We start from the raw sequence: 19,914 nt of genomic DNA, 5'->3' as shown, positions 1-19,914 counted from the left end.
CTTTTGTATTATCCGTCTTGAACAGCGCGCCCCCAAACAGCGGTACTGTACTTCTGAATAACATTAAAAAGATCCGCCTTGACCTTACTATTCCACCACCCTCCACCACCACCACACTGGGCCTGCCCCCCCCCCCCTAGAGAAAGTTGCAGCGCGGGCAAGTGTCGTTAACCTAGCCTGGATGGCCCCAAAGGTCATAAAAGCCTACATTAACCTTGGACAGATGGCCTCTAAAGCATCTTCTGAGGGGCGTGTGCTGCGTGTAACAGTCCGTAGGATCACGGACCCCCAGGTGACGACGCCGCAGGAACCAAACTACTGCACCTCTCCATGTAAACCAACAGAAGGTAAGTAACTGCTAACCTCTGTCTTTGACGGAGGTCAGAGACCGGGCCACGGGAACGTCGATCCCCGCAACCAATAGGTGAGCAGTAGAAGGCAGTCAACCCCGTGCTCTAATATTAGAAAGAGTGGGAGTTTTACAAAGCATCGGCAATGAAAGGTACGGGGAGTGTCGGGTATGTTATGAGACGACCTGATCAACGCGGCTGCCACTCATGCGTCACACCTGGAGCATGGTGTCAACAGCCTGGTTGCCCAGACCACCAGCGAGGACATTGATCCTCTCGTAGCCCGTCACGGTAGGCTAACCAATTTCTACCCACCACAGCTCCGTGGCTATTCAATACATGTCCTTCAAACGTAAACAAGTTATCGCCAGTTCAACTGTCTTAAGTTGCTAACTTTATTTCTAAGTTAGCTTGTTATTTCTAAGCTAACTTGAATATCATTATTTCTAACTTTATTGCTCTAAGAGAGCAAACTTTATTTTCCAAACCTCTACATAAAACAAATGAGAGCATAAACATATCGACCAACCAATACTCCTCCAGTTGCCTTTATTCCCTCTCCACCACTCCCTCACGTTCTCCGTCTCTTCTTTCCCCACTGTCACAGCCCCCCCCCCGGCCATATCAACGGGCAAGAGGTACGCCGTTATAGATGCGTACTAGCGATCACAAGGGCGGGCGGCCCGGGTAACGTAATGGCCGATCCCAGCACATAATAGCCCCCCTTACACTCCCATCGGAATGTTATTCGCCTCCAATGGCCGGTTAGGGAAAGTGGTCGGTGGGATAGTAGAGGGATGGAGAGGGGGGGGGGGAGGAAGTGAACATGCTACAGTGACAGGTGAGAAGGAATGGGATACCTTGGGATGATATGGGATGGGAGGTGTAATGGCGAAAGAGCCCTTTTATCCACTTTAAAAATATAAGAATAAAGGCAGCTACAAAAGGCCTGTGTGACTCATACGAGGCAGCTCCTGGAATAAATTTACATCCACCCAACAGCCTGGTTGATCAGTCCAGCAACCAGGAGGCCTGGTCGACGACCGGGCCGCGGGGACGCTAAGCCCCGGAAGCACCTCAAGGTAACCTCAAGGTAAGGTAACCCAAATTCATTGATGGCTAACCTAACATTTGTTTCCATTATAATTTCTTCAAGCTCAGATTTAACAAAAATATTTTGTGAACAAGAGACCACCTGACACCACTTGACAGCGAGCATATGACTACCACAGTTCACAATTTTCCAGATTCAACTATGTATGATCAACCAGACTGTTGGATTCGGCTGCTTGCAGCCTGGTTCATCAGGTATCCTTTGGAAGTGCTTACCGAGTTCCCCTTTCAACGCCGTGAGAGAACATACACAACACTGATACGATAAAGCACCTAAATTGTTGGGACCGTCTCATAGCTCTCAAAATGTATTTGCTAGAAAGGAGACGAGAGAGGTATCCCACACTATATATGTGGAACATACTGGGAAGCAAAGTCCCAAATTCCCATATTAAAATAACATACTGGAGTGAACAGTATGTCAGGAAATGTTGAATAGAGCCAATGATGACCAGCCCCGGAAGCCCCAGCCCCAACCAACCAGCCCCGGAAGCATCTCAAGGTAACCTCAAGGTATGAGTAGAGGTGCCATAGGAACAATCAGAAAACCTGTATGAACATCAGTGGTCTAAGGTAGTTGAATACCCTCCCAGCAAGTATAAAAAATGTTGCCAGGAACAAAAGTGGAAGTCTACAAGCACAAACCTGCAGTTTTCTGCAAGAAATGCCAAGACCAACCAGGCAGTAGTGGCTATGTGGGCTTGCAAACCACACGGCGCAACAGCCTCTTGGGCCAAGCTGTCAGGGCCAGGCTTGGGAAATAGAACTCGCAGAACCCTATCCAGGTAAGCCCTACAAGTTATGCCCTTTATCTGGAGGTGTGTGTGTTGAAGTCTTGGGCTTGTGATGTTGATAGAAGTTCTCTTAGCATACCTATTGCAGCTCTGCTTTGTCAACGGGACTATTCTGCACATCCAGCCATACCTCCTGGTCTAAAGTGATGTTATTCCTGTGTACAGATTTGGAACCAGTCCCTCTTAATATTTTCCGTGTGACTTATTATCCTACCTGCACTCTAAACAATACAGACTCAAAAACATTTTATTCTCCCCCAATAATTTAGACGTTTTATTAGGTGGATTCTAGCAATAAAGGGGCCTTGAATGCTCTGGAAAAGCTGGAAATTTACCAGGTCAGCAATTTTCCAGCTTTGAATGAGGCTGTTATTGCGAAACAACATTCCACTCTAGAGAGCACTTGTGTCTTGAAAAGTATCATCATTGGTATGGCATCCCGTGTTTGAACGGTTCTTGTTATCCATCCTGCCATTACCCATAGGGCATAACTGGCAAACCCCTCACAGTGTTCAAGAGAGAACTGGATAAGCACCTCCAAAGGATACCTGATCAACCAGGCTGTGACTCATACGTCAGGCTGCGAGCAGCCGCGTCTAACAGCCTGGTTGATCAGTCCAGCAACCAGGAGGCCTGGTCGACGACCGGGCCGCGGGGACACTAAGAACCGGAAGCACCTCAAGGTAGCCTCAAGGTAGGTAGGTAGGGCAATAAACCGATGGAATCGGCTATCAGTTGAAGCCATAAATGCCAAGACTTCACTCGTGTTTAAAATTTATCTGGGAAATACTTACAGGAACAACAGAAAGGGGGGAGACCTTTGACAAGGTGGCAGCTTCCGGTCTCTGTTGATGTGATAGTAATCCTTGGGTAAATATTTACAATAAATATTTAAGTCTCCGTGGTGTAGTGGTAAGACACTCGCCTGGCGTTCCGCGAGCGCTATGTCATGGGTTCGTATCCTGGCCGGGGAGGATTTACTGGGCGGAATTCCTTAACTGTAGCCTCTGTTTAACGCAACAGTAAAATGTGCACTTGGATGAAAAAACGATTCTTCGCGGCAGGGGATCGTATTCCAGGGACCTGCTCGAAACGCTACGCGTACTAGTGGCTGTACAAGAATGTATCAACACTTGTATATATCTCAAAAAAAAAAAAAAATTTACTCTTAATATTCTCGAATAACTTGTACAGCAGTTTCATCGAAGATTGTATAGAACCAAGAAGTCCTTTATTTCATGGTTCTACAATTCTCAACACAACGAAAACTTTGTGCTACATTTGTATTACACCTGATCAGGTCTCAGGTGATACCTGATCAGTAATTTATACCTCAGGCTGCTAACAGCCTGGTCGACCAGTCCAGCAACAAGGAGGCCTGGCCGAGGACCGGGCCGCAGGGACGCTGTGCCCCGAAATCATTACAAGGTAACTACCTAGTTCCAAAAAAATTCACGGCATTGTTTCTTGTCAACTGGCATCTAGAACAGTTCCTCTCGATATTTCTTACCAAACACATTGATCCTAAACCTTACAATTAGGTCTTCCAGAAATTGACGTCTTAAAAATAGCAAATTTAGATCTTTCAGCAATTCTACATAGGGTTCATTACCCATTTACATATTCTCGAGCTTGTTTGGCAAATGGAAGGCCAATTAGTGCAATTTGTGTAGGGTTTACCCATCCTATTATATAGTCAGCATTGTGTCTGGCGTTCTATAAATAATTCATATCCATGAAATCATGAATATTTTGTAGACTAATTTTCAAATTTCGTGCAATTTTCATCTCATATATATATTTCCGCCCTCCTCTCTTGTTCAACAACCAAAAGGCCTGGTCGGAGACCGGGCCGCGGGGACGGTGAGCCCCCCGAAATCATGGCAAGGTATCCATGCGCTCCCTATCTGTGTGGACTAGGTGGGGGGCTCGGACTGTTGTGGGTGTGGGGGGTCCACCTCCCACGAGCCACCTACGGCCACGTTAAATTAGTTTTCAAGATCGATTTTATTACCATACCCAACCCTTGTTCCTGGGTGTACCTCTGAACCCCAAGGTTCAATTAGCTAAGTAACAATATTTCAAAAGGTTGATGTATATTGCGAGATGAGGTTGATGTCCCCTCTCCTGTTCTCTTGTGTGGTCAACGACCCCTCGATACATCCCCTCGTGTGGTCAACGACCCCTCGATACATCCCCTCGTGTGGTCAACGACCCCTCGATACATCCCCTCGTGTGGCCAACGACCCCTCGATACATCCCCTCGTGTGAAGTGTAGTAACAACTGGCTATAATGACCCCAACAACCAGCCAACCAATCAACCCATTCCCCCTCCCACTCCCCTCGTCCTGTCACTGACCCCTAACGAGGCCATTAACCTTCTTCCCCTTGGTCAGGTTAAAGGGGCACGATTGTATGGGTCTCCCACAATACCACATGTGTTTCTTTCTCGCCATTTCCAGGCCACATCCCCACGACTCACCAGTGCCTGAAGTAGGCCCACTATGTGTCCATTCTTCTACATGATCACATCTACCCTATCTATTCCCCACACTATCTGATTTGTCCTTATGACAGTCCTGGTTGATGGGGTTCTGGGAGTTCTACTCCCCAAGCCCGGCCCGAGGCCAGGCTTGACTTGTGAAATTTTGGTTCACTAGGCTGTTGCTTGGAGCGGCCCGCAGGCCCACATACCCACCACAGCCCGGTTGGTCCGGCACTCCTTGGAGGAATAAATCTAGTTTCCTCTTGAAGATGTCCACGGTTGTTCCGGCAATATTTCTTATGCTCGCTGGGAGTTGAACAACCGTGGACCTCTGATGTTTATAACATTCCTCTTATCCTCAGGGGTGTGGTGCTTATAAGCTGAAGAACTGGTCAAGTTTCTGCAGTTAGCATTTACTATTTGTGTCTGCAGAATCGAGCTATTAGCTCTCGGACCCCCCGCCTTTCTAACCAATCTATTTTACTGTTCTTATATTCATTTGTTTCTACCTCGGCTGGAATTCGAACCCGGGCCTTTACGACTACGACCCCCGAGCGCTGTCCACTCAGCCGCGAGGATCAGCCTGGCTGTGATGGCTATGTGGGCCTTCCCGCAACAAAGGGTCAGCAAGCAGATAGGGTCGAACGCCAAGTCTTTAATTCCGATTCCGAACTGTCAATCTTTTAATTGTAATTACTTTTAGTTCATATCATTTGCTTTGTGAAGTTGAGTACTCAGTTTGGATGCGTGTGCGCTCATGTAATTTTTGGAATATTTTAACAAAACGGAAAAGGGATGCTATATCGATATTTTTTTAGCAACAAGGTAGGTAACCTAAAGGCAGGCAGGTAAGGCTGCCGCGTATGTCGCAACTCCACTTAACCAATCTCTAGTTTCACTACAAACGAGAGCCCTGCAAATCACAGTAAACCAAATCAATCACCATTTCACTTGCAATCAACAAAGCCAACTACCAGTTTTACTATCGACTAACTACCAAGGCTCATTAAAGCAAAACTCCCAAGACTGTGTTTTGACGAGTACCGAACCGCCAGTTCTCTCGGTCAATAACTCTGGGAAAGTTATAATTGATTACTACTTGTATTGGTGACCATATCAGCGGGATGTCCTCTGGGCTCGAAACTCGTTTGAAAGGCCACTTGTTTAACAAGCTGGTTCACTCGCCCGGCAGAGCCAGTTACGCGCTCATTTTCACATATTCCCAGTCACCGAGTTGCATAAATTATGCCGCTTAAATAATAATGGTAGGTGTCACTTTGTATCTTGTATAATGTGTGTGTTTGTACGGCAATTATAAGAATGAATACTATTCCCTTGTAACTACTGGCACTTCTTAATGCAAAGAGGGCAGCGTCACTGGCACTTCTTAATGCCAAGAAGGCAGTGTCACTGGCACTTCTTAATGCCAAGAAGGCAGTGTCACTGGCACTTCTTAATGCCAAGAAGGCAGTGTCACTGGCACTTCTTAATGCCAAGGCAGTGTCACTGGCACTTCTTAATGCCAAGAAGGCAGTGTCACTGGCACTTCTTAATGCCAAGAGGGGCAGTGTCACTATAGTCACTTGTCGCACTTTATTTTTTACCGTGTTATTTTGCCGATTTTATTCGTGTGAATATTCCACTGTGACGAGGACCAACAACTTCACCCCTATCCTGTCCCATGATAAGTTAACTATCAAAGGAACTAAGCCAGTATGACTATACAGTACCGGATAATGAAGTGATACGAGGACAGACCAAGAGAGAGATGATATTAGGATGGAGTATTAGAACGATGCCTAACCACTTTAACTATCGGGGATCGAATTCTGACTGTAAAATGTGAGATCGTCGCTGTATCCGACCTGTGAGGCAGAGATTTCATTATGAAATTAGTTTCCCCCCCCCAATAGCCATGACAGCAGAAATATTTGGTGCAAAAATGAACTAACGTGATCATCCGGGCTGTGATTCATCTCACCGGTGTCTAACAGCCTGAATGATCAGATCACCAGGCTTTGTAAGTGACTGGGCCGCGGGGTCATTGATCCTCAACACAAGGTAACCTTTATCGGGCTTTCTAATGAAATACTATACAATACCGGGGTTTGACTAGCATCAAATAATTTATCGAAAAGATTTAATTTCAGCTCTGCCTGGAACACACACACAAAAGAGAAAGTCGCATGGACTGACAGCTGTCGCTTATGAATACGACCGGACAAGAGGGTGTTTTTTGTCAGCCTAAAGGTAGCTTCTTGGTCCCGCTGGACTCATCAAGCATCTCGCCTACCTGCAAGCTGGTGGTACTTGGTGAAACACACGCCAAGGTATCCACCACGTTCCTGCCACACCACACTGGTGTACCCGTAACATTCACCGACTTCAAACAACACTAATCCTCACATCTTTCAAGATATTGATGATTACTATAATTGTGTGCATTACCTCTCCTTGGTATTACGGGCTCACCATAGCCTGTGCTACATGGACACTTCGTCCTGAGTAGCTAAATCTTTAACAACAACCTCTCCTTGGTAACGGATCGTCTGCAATGCCCTCAGTGGAACACTGACTCACAGGTTACTATGGCACCTAGTGCTGCCAAAAACAAGTGAGCATTATCTTTAATGCTGAAACCTTCTCAAATCAGAAATGGTCCTTACCCCGAGTTTACCAGAGAGCCACTAACCCTAGTGGCCTCGACGTGGACAGAAAGCCAAGGCTTGTCAAAGGTCCCCCCCAACCATTTGCCATTACCCCATGTGGTACAGAATTGTTTCCAGATTTTAATTAACAAACACATGGAGTTCTGGGAAAATAAAAATGCCTCGCCATTTTTCAAACAGTCTCGATATATTTTTTGTGGAGTAATAATGTAAATGTGATATACTCAAGTACTGATGATAGAACCCAAGTGTCACAGCCAGTCGAACATGTCACCTCGACTACCACACCCCCCTGTTAGCTTAACATTTTAAAAGCACCGAATCACCTTCTGTGGTCGAGTGTTCAATAAACCCCTGAACTATATGTTTAACACTTCTCTAACCCTGTTCATGGAGGACAGAAGAAAATGTATATATGCTGGTTAGCATTGTAAATGTATGGCCACGTCTGTGGTAGAAAATAATAAATAATAATAATAATAATAATAATTAATAAAAAAAAAAACCTAGACCTCCACTTATATACCCCCTCCCCTCTCAGCAAACCTAAGACAGAAGCACAAGTTTCATTATTAGCAAAAGCAAGACACTAGTAAATGTATGTTCTTCCCTGTATGTACATCTCCCCTTACATAAGAATAATTCCATGGCACCAAATATGTGGGATTTATCAGATGACAGCGATGCTGCAAACTTTCCCCTCCTCCTCCCAACAACTATGCAACAAGTCCTACACACTTTCAGAATTTGTTAATTATACAAACTTGGAAAAAAGGAAAAATGTCAAATGGCCTCAAGTGACAAGGCGCTGAATATAGACGTCCTTCTTGCTTTACCAACTATTCATCACTATATTAATAATAATATACGATAAATTCCAGCAGCAAGCTAACGATATTTAACGACAGATTTGAACACTGTACCAAAAGCAGTATTGCTACAGTATTTTAGTATTTTGTACGTCAATTAGCTTGACACAAAAAAGTGTGGGGTTTTCTCTGACATTAATGTACCAAACAAAATGATTACCTGTCAAATTCGAGAGTTACTCTACTCCTGCAGCCTTCCCTGGTGATTGCCCGGTTTGCGAGACTGTTCTTGAAGCCCAAAGATCCACATAATCATAGCTAGGCTGATCCAGTAACACCAACAGAAACTTGTCTAGTTCTCTCTTGAAAGCTTTCACTGTTGTTCCAGATACATTTACTTTTTTTACCAGTATACTGAAGTCATGAGACACTGACATTTACACTACTCTTCTCCAAATGTGCTTATGGCACCCCAACTTTTCATTAGATTTATTTTGCCCTTGCTACCATCTCACACCTGTTGTAATTTGATTGTGTAAACTTGGAATCTGTCTTTACAGTATCTTCTATGTGTACATTAAGGGTTGACTGAACTTGCAATGACCTTTCACAACTTGCTGCCACATTAAAACAAAAATATTAAGAGTACAGCATCTAAGGAACAGGGCAATCTTAGACACGAAGTCTTGTACTTCTTTATGCTACCTACCTACGTGTGGAGGTTCCGGGAATCAAAGGCCCCATGGCTCGATCTCTGATCAGGTCTCCCAGTTGGTCAGAGATCAGGCCACATGGCTTTTAATTGCTGAAACCTCTGCAAGGTAGCTACATCATTTGGCTCTCCATTGTAAAGCCAAATGATGTATCTTTGTCGAATGACAAAAACTCATGAATGCTGAAGAATAACTTACCTGATTATTTTCCTGCGTTCATTTGGATGATATCGTGATGCTATATCCGGATCAACTTCCTGTAATCGGCGATATAATTCCTCGGTTGGGATATCCGTGTCTTGCCACACCCGACACTGAGCTGTTAATTCATCACATTTGCTCTCACTTGCACTTTCGTTATCTTTAACCTTTTCCATTTCTTTTCCCTTTCTTTTCACATCATCACCTCCCATATCACCCTCAACACACTCCTTTTCTACAGCACTGATAACACTATCACCACCATCTTTCTTAGCTCTAACACTATCACTCACACTGTCACTAATAGCACCACTTATCTTACACTTTTTCAAAACACCTTCACCGGTATCATCACTACTTAAATTTCTCTTAGCACTGCCATAAATCTCTCTATCCCGCTCGTAAACAAGCTTCGGATTGCCAGTCTTTTCAGTTGGCACGGAATCCATCAGGACATTCCAGAGCAGAGACTCGATATAATAATTGGTGCCACCAACAATAACTGGTATTTTATCTTCACTGAGCAGTTGCTCCACCAGAGGAAGGGCGGCATTGCGGAAATCCGTGACACTATAGCGAGATAGAGGATCCACAAAATCTAAAAGGTGGTGTGGGACCTGTGCTTGCTCTTCCGGTGTCACTTTATTGGTGATAATATTTAGACCATGGTAAACCTGCAGGAGAGAGAAATAAAGCCAATTTAGCATCAACAAAAGTCATCATACAGATATAGCATTGCATTACATTATAGATGATAATGAGCTTCCTAACATTCTTTAATATAAAAAAAAAAAAGTATAGTACAGTTGCCTATGTGCTTGGCTCACAGTCCAGGGACCCTACGTTTAAGCCCCAGACAAGACAAACCTTTGGGGCACATCTCCTTTACTGTGATGCACCTGTTCACCTATCGGTTAAACAGGTACCTGGGAGTCTTGCAATTGTTGTGTAGGTTGTGACAATGGTTACTTTTGCCACTACGTACACTGAACAAATATTGAATTTTCAGGTATGACCATTACATAATCTTCCCACATGTTCTATATAAAATAATGTACAGTACAGTACATTACTGTAAATACTGTAGTTTAAAGGGTGTGATCCAGTGTGTGCTTGGGCATACCAAAAGTGCAAGCTCGCATCCTCCTCTTGGCTCCAACTGATATTCTTGATAAATTATTATTCCCAGTACAGTATATTGGTGCTAATTACAAGCAATAATAATATTAAATATTTTGATAATACTCTACAGTAATAAGCTCAGGCAGTGGATATTCTTGACACATGCCCTACTAGATAGATTATGAAAAATTACCTTCTCACAATAGCTATTCAATATAACTATAGCAAGTTAATGGTGCCAACGCTCTAAAATACTAAAAAGTAACAAAAGCGAAGGTGGTAAAACTTAACTGATAATTCCACAAAGGTAACAAAACTGATCTTGCTCCAAAGACAAAATTCAGCAAATTAGTAACCACCTTTAAACTGGAGGTCAAATTACTGTAGCATGAAACACCAAATTTGCTAAAATAGTGACTAAGATTTGGACCAAAGCACTGCTGTGGGTTACATCCTGGGATAGGTGAATTGTTGGTATAGATGGACCTCAACAAATCTAATGTGCTTCTTGTTCCTGGCAATCTCCACACGATGCTTCATGACAATTAGGAGCCAAGAATCCACTTGTTCAATCTTAACCCTTAAACTGCTCAGCAAAAGGGGCATGGAAGCAAAAAATATTTGAATTATGAAAAAATTGCTTGAAAATGTTAAAACAAATCTCCAACGTAATGCCTTCAGCATCGTGAAACTTTCAAATTATTTTCAGAAACTTATTTTAGACGAGTTTTTTAAAAAGAACATTTTGTTGATTAGGAGAACAGCTCCTATTAACTGGAACTGATGGATAATGCAGTAATAAAGAGATGTAAGCACCTGTCCAATGCACAAAAGAAGAAGAATAGTAAAAAGTGTCCCCAAAGTGGATATGCAGATGGTGCCAACTGCCGAGTAATACCTAACAAAAATAATATGTCTGTTATTATGCTCTGTTTTGTTATATATCATATAAATACATTGCCTAATGTTAATGTTACTTTTATCAATGTCTTTTTTTTTTTTTTTAGGGGATTTCTTCTAAGATTTTAGCTTTTTTTCTTCTTTGTTTATTATCCGATTTTATTGTAACCTTCTCATTCTGGAGAGTGCATACCAGTCCCTAACTATGTGAAGATAGAATGAAATTGGGCAACAAATAAATCAGTCACAACTGGCAGAACTTGGGACTTTGAATTATTTTTGGCCAATTTTTTCACAGATTTTAAACTACACTATTTTCTTCCTTTCTTTCTTTAGGTTGTTTTGATGCTTAGGGACCACTTTGGGTTTTTTCAATTATATAAAGTATACCCTAAATCTTTATAATTATCTCCCTATTTTTTTAAATGTGTAAAAGTGGGGAGGGGGGGGGGTATTTTTTCTTTATTTCATTTTAACACACATTGACCTACAACTTTCACATACAGTATTCGAGTACGAATGCCAAACAATGTTTATTACAACATACAAGTAAATTCATGAATTAGAACTGCCTTATTCATTGTCAATAACTTCAACTTCAATTATATCTATAACTAGAATTTCAACTTACTTCAATATCCAAAAATCTAGTTTCTAACCGATTCTCATTATTTTTAAATATTGTGTGCACAGCTGTCGGTTCTACAATCGCTATAAAATTGATTTTCATAAACCCGAAACGTTTCAAGTTATAAATTTTGTTGTTTAAATTTCTGCTTACTTCAAATGCCATATTGATGATTTTTTTTTTACAATAAACTATACTGAAAACCTATATTCTAAATACAGTATATGCAAATGAAAACCATATGCTATTAGGAGAACATAACACCAAATGAACAATTGGTGATAATTTATATTTTTGAAGCCGATTTCAAAACCTGAAGTTTTCAATATTCAATTTTATAATTGTCTTTTATTTTCTTGTTTTCAAGTTACATTGGTACAATTTAGAGAATGTTGGAGCATTTGCCTAGTAGATTATGCACAAAACATTTGAAAGCGTTTCAGCAAATTTTAAAAACTGAGTTCCATGTCCTCTATGTCTGACTTCATGTGACATTTTGTGCAGCTTAAGGGTCAAGAAAGAATAGCAATAGCAAAAACATTATCCACATTGACTATCAAACTGAAGCCCAGGCAGGCATTTCCATGTCTCGGTGCAAAGGCTAACGAAACTTATCTTATTTAGTTTTTCACCCTGTAAACTGAGAATCATGTCCTACACAATTTACTCAGAGATTCCATAAATAACAAGGCATTCCCTTTGAAAAAAGAACATTAAGAATACGCTGTAAAGTACTGCTAAACGTGTAGAAAATCCAAAAAGTCGACTCACTTTTTGCAGTCCTCTACCATGCTTGAATTTTTTTTTACATCCGTTCCTGTTTCTCTTTCAATTCATTACTTCTCATTCAATACTATCTCTCAACTTCTAGTCTCCAATTTCATTTTTACATGCATTATTCTCATCTTTTGTCTCCTTTGATCTTCTCAATAGTCCTGCCTTTCTTTTTTCCATCAGATTCTAAAGGTCAAGAACAAGGATTAGTTCAGTTCAACCATTCCAAATTTATGCACAGATGAGGCCAACAATAAAAGTGTGATTAGTAAAAGGCAGAGGTTTAGGTAAACTACTTTCGTGAAATTTTCACAAAACAACCAGAGGAGAAAGGTACCAAAACTTATGACGAATGACTAATTTGCTAGAAACTGCAGGCATGCAAAGAGCACATAAACCATAACAAAATTTAGTCACCAAAGCGAGATGAAATTTGTCCTAAGAGTGACCATGGATAAACATAGATGAGTTATTAAAACCAATATAAACCCAATGCTCACTCTTTCACAAACATACAAAACAAGTATGCTAAATTTACTCAGCAGGAAGATTAAAGTGACTCCAGGATTTAGACCTGTTAAGCTTCACAGGTGTAATTTACAGTAATGGAGAACTCCACAGTTTACTGAAAAATTCTTCTTCCATAGAATCTCAACAAGTAGCAGCTAATTTCAAAAAGCTACAACAAGTAGCAACAAATTACAAAATTGCAATTGGTTTTACAATTAAAACTAGTATATATTACCCAAAAGCCCCTTCACTTTTCTTCACTCCCAAGGAAATGCCATGCTGTCAAAGGTATGCTTGCACAAAGCAAATATGTACACAGAATCACCCCTATGTCAAGAAGCTAAAACACATTGAACCAATGGGATGTGGCTAAGAATAAACCTACACCAGTCAGAAATGCTGTCATCTGTGTGTTGGAATCCTTTACTTTAATGCCAATTCTCACAGCTTAAGTGAGCAGTACATCCTTATGTTAAGGCAAGGATTGATAGAATAAACAACAGTTCAAGAAATTATTCAATCTTCTTGAATGTCAGGTCTAGATAATTGAAGAACTGCAAAACGAAGTTCAAACCAAAGACAGACTTTAACATAGCTGAGTTGATAGAGTTGATAGCCTCACACGTGTGGGGTCCACGGGTCAGAACGCACACAGTTCAGGTGAATAGAATTTAACAAGAACTAAAAAAATAAAATCAAACATCTGCAACACGAGATGTTGTAGATGTCTTTAGCACAAGATAAAAATCTAAAAAATTTTACCCAAAATCTAACAACACCAACAAGAAACAGGAGGAAGCACAGTCAAAGCTTGATAAAATATACAGTACAGTACCTCCTACTGGACAAGCAAGCATGAAAACCATGACCAATACAAGCTGTACTAGTGGAGAATGATGGAAAAAATTATTCTTCCATTATGCAGGAACTAGAGAAAATTACATGAAGTACAGTATCAATCCAACGAGCAATGCTATGTGCATAGTTGGATAAAATCATCAAACTGGTTCAAACAGGAGAATTTCCTTTGAACCACATAAAAGCTCAAGTAAAACATTTAATCAATGGAGGATCTATGTGAATGCAAAAGTAGACCTTTATCTACATACATGAGCTTAATCAAGGAGTGATCAGACAGTGCTCACTACAGCAAATACTGTACTGGAAAAGAAACTGACAAAATTTAGGAAATACTGTAACTGATGGAGAAATCCTTAAAGGATTTTTCTCTAACCGAGATCACAAAACGCCCAGAAAATACACATCTGGGTTAACCCAATTATAAACTGACAATACCAAAACTTACCCATAACAATTCCAGTGCTAGGGGAAGTACCAAGTCGCATCGTACATAATACAGTTTGCCAATGGATTTTAAAACCTAATTAACCTCACCCGAGCTTAACTTAATGATAAATTATTTTGTTAATCATAAAATAGCTTTATTGAACCATTTTGTGTATGATTTGACCATACCTATTCCAGCATACTAGCTCCATCCCACATCCAGAAGTTTTAAAACTGAATTGCTAATCTGATAATCAGAGATACAGTACTCAATAGTAGTTCCACTGGTATCCTGTACTGTATTACAATTCTAATTCATTGTGTCAGGGAACAGGCAGCCAATTTGTACTTTAAGTATAAAGTACCACCACATGCTGATACTTTAAGTACTGTGGATGATATGCTGAATTGATGGACTGTGTTAATTCTTCTTTTCCTGTTTTCTCTGTTTTCTTCTAGGCCTTCCTCTAGGCTCCTCACTCTTGTTGGGTCATAAATACTACAATTAGATAAAGATTTTCAGGGTCAATGGCTGCTTGCCTGATGATGCATTATAAAGACAGCTTATTAAGACAGTAGAATGGCAAATTGTAAAATTAGTTGGGGGGAAAAAACAAAACTGACTTATGGGCAATTGATAAATTTACAAGTGCAGTTGAATTGTAAATCTATGTACAGTACTATATAGTAATAGAATATGAAGTATAATTCATTATTATTAGGGAATTATACTTGGTATTCTATTACTGTACTATTTAGTACATCTTTATGATTCAACTACTGTGCAATTTAGCAATTGTCCATCAGTTTGTTTGTTTTTCAAACTAATTTTACACTACCCTACTTTACCATAGTTTATGTTTATAAACTGTCTTTATAATGTATCAACAGGCAAGCAGCAATTGACCCTGAATTTTTTTTTTTTTATCTATTGTAGCATTTATGACCCAACATAACCTAATTAACTAGTCCTAGACAGCTTCTTTTAAATTTACTCCTGCAGTGATAATGAAGCTTCAATCTCAAACATTATCAGTATCACTACACCATTTTTCCATCTTCACAGATTAAGGAGCCACAAGTTCAGAAGAAAATGGAGAAAACAGGATAAAAGAATAAAATCCCATCGATTCAGCATAATTTCAACAGTATCTAAAGCATCAGCATGTGGAACCAGTAATATTGTACTGAATAGCAAGTTCAAATTTAGTTTTCTAAATGCTCAGTTCATTTGAATGAAATACTGTACTGTCCAGAATATTAAAGTCAATTCCCAAAATATAATAAAGTTCCTTGCGGCAAGATTCCATGCTGTGCGATATATCTGGCAACACCCCGAGACTAATTTTTACTTGGCTGTCATTACAGATTACCAGAATTCATATTCAGATGTGGTATCCAAACTAGGACGATACTGTGGAACATCTACAGTACTGTACGTACTTCTCCATTGCCCACAGTTTTAGAGTGCTCGCATCAGACTTCAGAGTGCAATCCATAGGTTGCATATTCCTTGCCTCACAGTTCCCGTTCTCCTTAATGGTGCAGATGACAAGGACATCCTTTATGACATCCTGCGCCAAATCTTTCGCTTTATTGGACACGTCCATCGAATGGAGAATTTAGGATACCATACCTCTCCGCAATTTCACAATATCGGGCAGCTGGGGCGCATCCAATCCCCTCAATTAATAACAACAACATATTCGGATGTACCCGAGGAGCAGATTGCTCAGTCTCATCAAGAATAAACAAAAACTAAATTTACAAAAAAGTGCAAAGAAAACTATTACATCCTCTTTATAGTATTAGGAAACTGGGGGACCTACGACAAGCTGCCAGCTACCTGTCCCTATCAAGGCCACTAGAGATGGTGGCCCTCAGGTAAATAATTCAACCTAAAAAAAAAAAAAAAAAATCCAACAGTGTTTATTTAAATTACACATCATTGTATTGTGTGCGAGATGAAATAAGGCACTAGTGGCTGTGTGGGGGAAAGAGGGAGGGTAGGTGATCTCAGCCATGGAACTCAAACATCACTATGTAAGTTGTCTACATCACACACAAATGTTGGTTAGTGCATTTACAGTTTACAATTGATATTCACACCAAATGATCCAATCCGAGCAACAATCGAGCAATCACAGCATAAAGAAAAATTTCCTTAAATTAACATAAGAATTCGTAAATAGTAAACGAATGAATTATTATTTGTTGACAAAGATTACATAATTAATGTAGAATAGGGGTTATACATTTGTCATTTCATACACAATCACTTCTGTTGCATACAATGCAGTTTTGCATAATCATTTCAAATACCCACACAACGTTTCTTAGTCTTTAAGCCCAAACCTAAATTGCAAGACACCGTGGACCTCTATCCAACTAATTCGGTCCTTTGTTTGGCCAAGAAATTTTATGCCCGAAACGCTTTGCGTAATAGTGGCTTTAGGCATTGTATGTACAGTACTAGCTCTACCTATAAGTCAACCAATCTTTGTAAAAATTTCTTGTATGTATGTACCTTACCTAAATAAACATTTATTTATTTATTTATTTATTTATTTATAATCTCCAAGGTGTATGAACCATATACAAACATTTGGAAACTCCATACACTGTATTTGCCCAACCACGATAGTAGTGACATTCTCACTTCGTGCAGGGCAGCATTCAATCCCCGACCGTCCAAGTAGTCTAGCACCATTACTTTACCTCCCGTCCCATCCCAAATCCTTGTCCTGACCACCTTCCAAGTGCAATAGTCGTAATGGCTTTGTACGTTCCCTGTTAATTCACTTTCCCTTCTATATAATGTACATGCTATCCAAGAAACCTGTACCTAGAAACATTTTAATTTGAGAAAGTTATCCTACAGCTGGCCTAGTTGCTCATTAGCAACAGCTGAGAAATGCATCTCTTAGGCACTTTTTTTTTAACTTTATGTATCCTATTATATTATTTCACACAACTCCATTATACTGATGTCAGCCTATTTCCTTCTTTAATGTAAACATGACAGTTTAAACCCCCACTGTTGCTAGTTACCTCATGGCTTGGTATTAAACCACTTCACTCAAAGTCAAGCCACTACAGTACTAACAACAGTAAGCAGACCACCGACAGTACTGGACACCTCAGAAGGTAAGCCTATGTGCTCAAAATACCCAAAACAATGTCACCAAAAATCAAGAAGTTATATTAGTGTTCAAGTAGAAAATGCTGCAGTTCAAGCAGGTATGGATAATCTTCAATAATTTCATGACAACATTTGTTCAAATACCAAATAGGTGGGATAAAGTTGGATATGGGAGAGAGAGATACACCACAAAAACCTGCCCTTCCATACAAGTACTGAAGGATTACCATCCATTCCAGTCTCCACTGCATCCTCTGAAATTGTTGCAAGACAATGTGCATCACCTGTTGTAGATGTTCAGGAACACAAGAGTCCAGCCCTTTAAATCTCTCTACAATACACTACCTTGCACAGTTCATAATAGGCAAGATAGCCCTGAACCCCATCTCTGGTGTCTATAATAATCATAGATACCAGCTTTAGGGCTACCTTTAAGGGCTATCTGCAGACTACTCTTCCTAAACTCAAAACGTCATGTTCGTACAATTCGTATGTTCTTTATCGATAAATCACAAAGACCAGTAGCCGAGGAAAATATCAAGAATAATGAATACAAAACTCGTGTCGCTATTAGTGCAGACCGCATGGCTGTTGCAGTGCATGTTGTTGAGGCCTAGTGACCCGGCCCTTGCACACAACACCCGACGACACGGGCCACCTCTGCCCTCCATACCACTATCCTCTTGCTACATATCTACCTCGCAAGGCCTCGCAGCAGTCACAAGGCGATACATTCATCCCGTCACTCGCTACGCCGCTTTCAATCCAACCGGCGACGGGAATTGCCCTTCCCTTGTTCCGCCATCACTCCTCCTTGGAGACACACGTACACATGCTCCTTACACACCTCATTTCACCTCATAAACACCGCCTCACCTGCATGGAATCCGCGCTGATGATTTCTCCGTTAAATTTCCTAGCTATTTCCAGCGCTAGCTTCGATTTTCCCGTGCCTGTGGCGCCTAAAACCACGACGACAGGGAGCCGAGCAGCCCGTGCTGCAGTTGCCACAATGGAAGCCATGTTGACTCAATCAGCTGATCACGGGAGGGCGCGCACCTCGTCCCAACACGTGGGACCACGCACCATCCCGCCGCTTACACTTCACTAACACAAAAACTAACCCTTACCTGCACAATTATACATCAACGACATAATTAGAGTAACATAAAAGATATTCTATTAACATTTCGTCATTTGTTGCGTAGTTTTAGCTTTCCGAGGAGCACAGTTTATGAGTAGGTGGTAACTGGGGTGTAGTTGCCAGAGAGAAGGTAAAAATCCATCTGACGCACGTGGAGCTCCGTCCCCAGTGACCCGGGGGCCGGACCCAACCCTTATGGGCCCATCTCCCCCATATAACCCTGGAGGCCTACCACGTTCTCAGAATGTTTGCTAATATGTTTATTGTTTGTGATGTGTGTCTATGTATGTATTAACACGATGTACTGAACGGGGTGAGAGTAGCTTGAGCTACCTCATCCCTTTGTGTGTATTTTACCTCAATAAACTTACTTCAATTTCAATTTCCTACCACGTATGATGGTACTTTGTTTTTAATTCTGTCCAGAAGGTCTAGTTTATTGGCCAGCATATTGTTCTTCCACAGTGACATGGTTGTAGCAGAAAATTCTTAACGACACGGGGTAACATTGAAATGGTTGTATGCATTTATAATTAGGAAATTTTACAAACAAATTACAGTACATTAATTATATGTGTCAATAACAGCTTAACACGTACAGCCATTATCAGAATCAAACTTTACTCGTAATAATCGATATATAAATCATTGCAATACTGTTTGGACAAGTTTGTATAGCAAGTTTCAGGTTATTATAATAATATACATCATCATCATCCCCCCTAATTAAGGTGATTGATTAAGATTATGGCACCCAAGAGGTGGCACGGGCATGAATAGTCCATAATAATTTAAGTGTTTACAAGTTTACATAGCTACTGTAAGTGAGCGGTGAGTGTAAGTTACATAGTGGCTTAGGACTAGTGGCTTTACAAGATTGTAAAGACTATGCTATGTATTCTCTCAAACCCAATGTACCTTGTTGTATATAAATAAATAGACATAGTGTACGTGACACGTAGTTTCAGACGTCTAGCGTTTAAACGACGCTAGACGTGTGCACGTAAATATTATGTAATATATCATTAGACAAACCGTACGCCAAGAGCTTTATCTAGAAAAACAAATCTTAATACTAACCCGTCGAAGAGTGTCGAGTCCTTCACAGTGAACACAATATCAAGGAGTAACATTAATTTAAAGATAAATCAATGGTATTCTTGGATATTTTGGCCAGCGAATAATTGTCTCAGTCAAACTTTCCAGTACTTTTCCTCCGTAGCTCTTGGCACTCCGTAGCATAGGTGCCTGACAGCTGGGTGGACAATGCTT

The 19,914-nt window shown here is 40.7% G+C and overlaps 1 protein-coding gene across 8 annotated transcripts in view; it reads right to left on the bottom strand.

The window, feature by feature from the left end:
• The window catches only part of LOC123762588 (tRNA dimethylallyltransferase), a 109,932-nt gene extending 91,138 nt beyond the window's left edge, over positions 1-18,794 (bottom strand). For 3 of the 8 annotated variants that reach the window (XR_006773368.2, XM_045749178.2, XM_045749181.2), the window contains exons 1-2: positions 18,375-18,543; positions 9,133-9,809 (exon numbers count right to left, since the gene is read on the bottom strand). Coding sequence is in view for 7 of the 8 variants with exons in the window: in XM_045749178.2 (XP_045605134.2) it covers positions 9,133-9,809; positions 18,375-18,521 (824 nt within the window). In the remaining variant the exon portion in view is untranslated. Of the gene's footprint in view, positions 1-9,132; positions 9,810-18,079; positions 18,164-18,196; positions 18,338-18,374; positions 18,545-18,628; positions 18,651-18,685 lie in introns of those variants that run through there. The other 5 variants (XM_069332441.1, XM_069332440.1, XM_045749179.2 and 2 more) reach the window with 5 other exon arrangements.
• Between the last annotated feature and the right edge of the window lie 1,120 nt (positions 18,795-19,914).

The sequence above is a fragment of the Procambarus clarkii genome, chromosome 27 (genome assembly GCF_040958095.1).
Source record: "Procambarus clarkii isolate CNS0578487 chromosome 27, FALCON_Pclarkii_2.0, whole genome shotgun sequence".
NCBI classification, from domain to species: Eukaryota; Metazoa; Arthropoda; class Malacostraca; order Decapoda; family Cambaridae; genus Procambarus; species Procambarus clarkii.
Note: the sequence above shows the minus strand (reverse complement) of the source record. Positions and strands in the feature narration are given on the sequence as shown.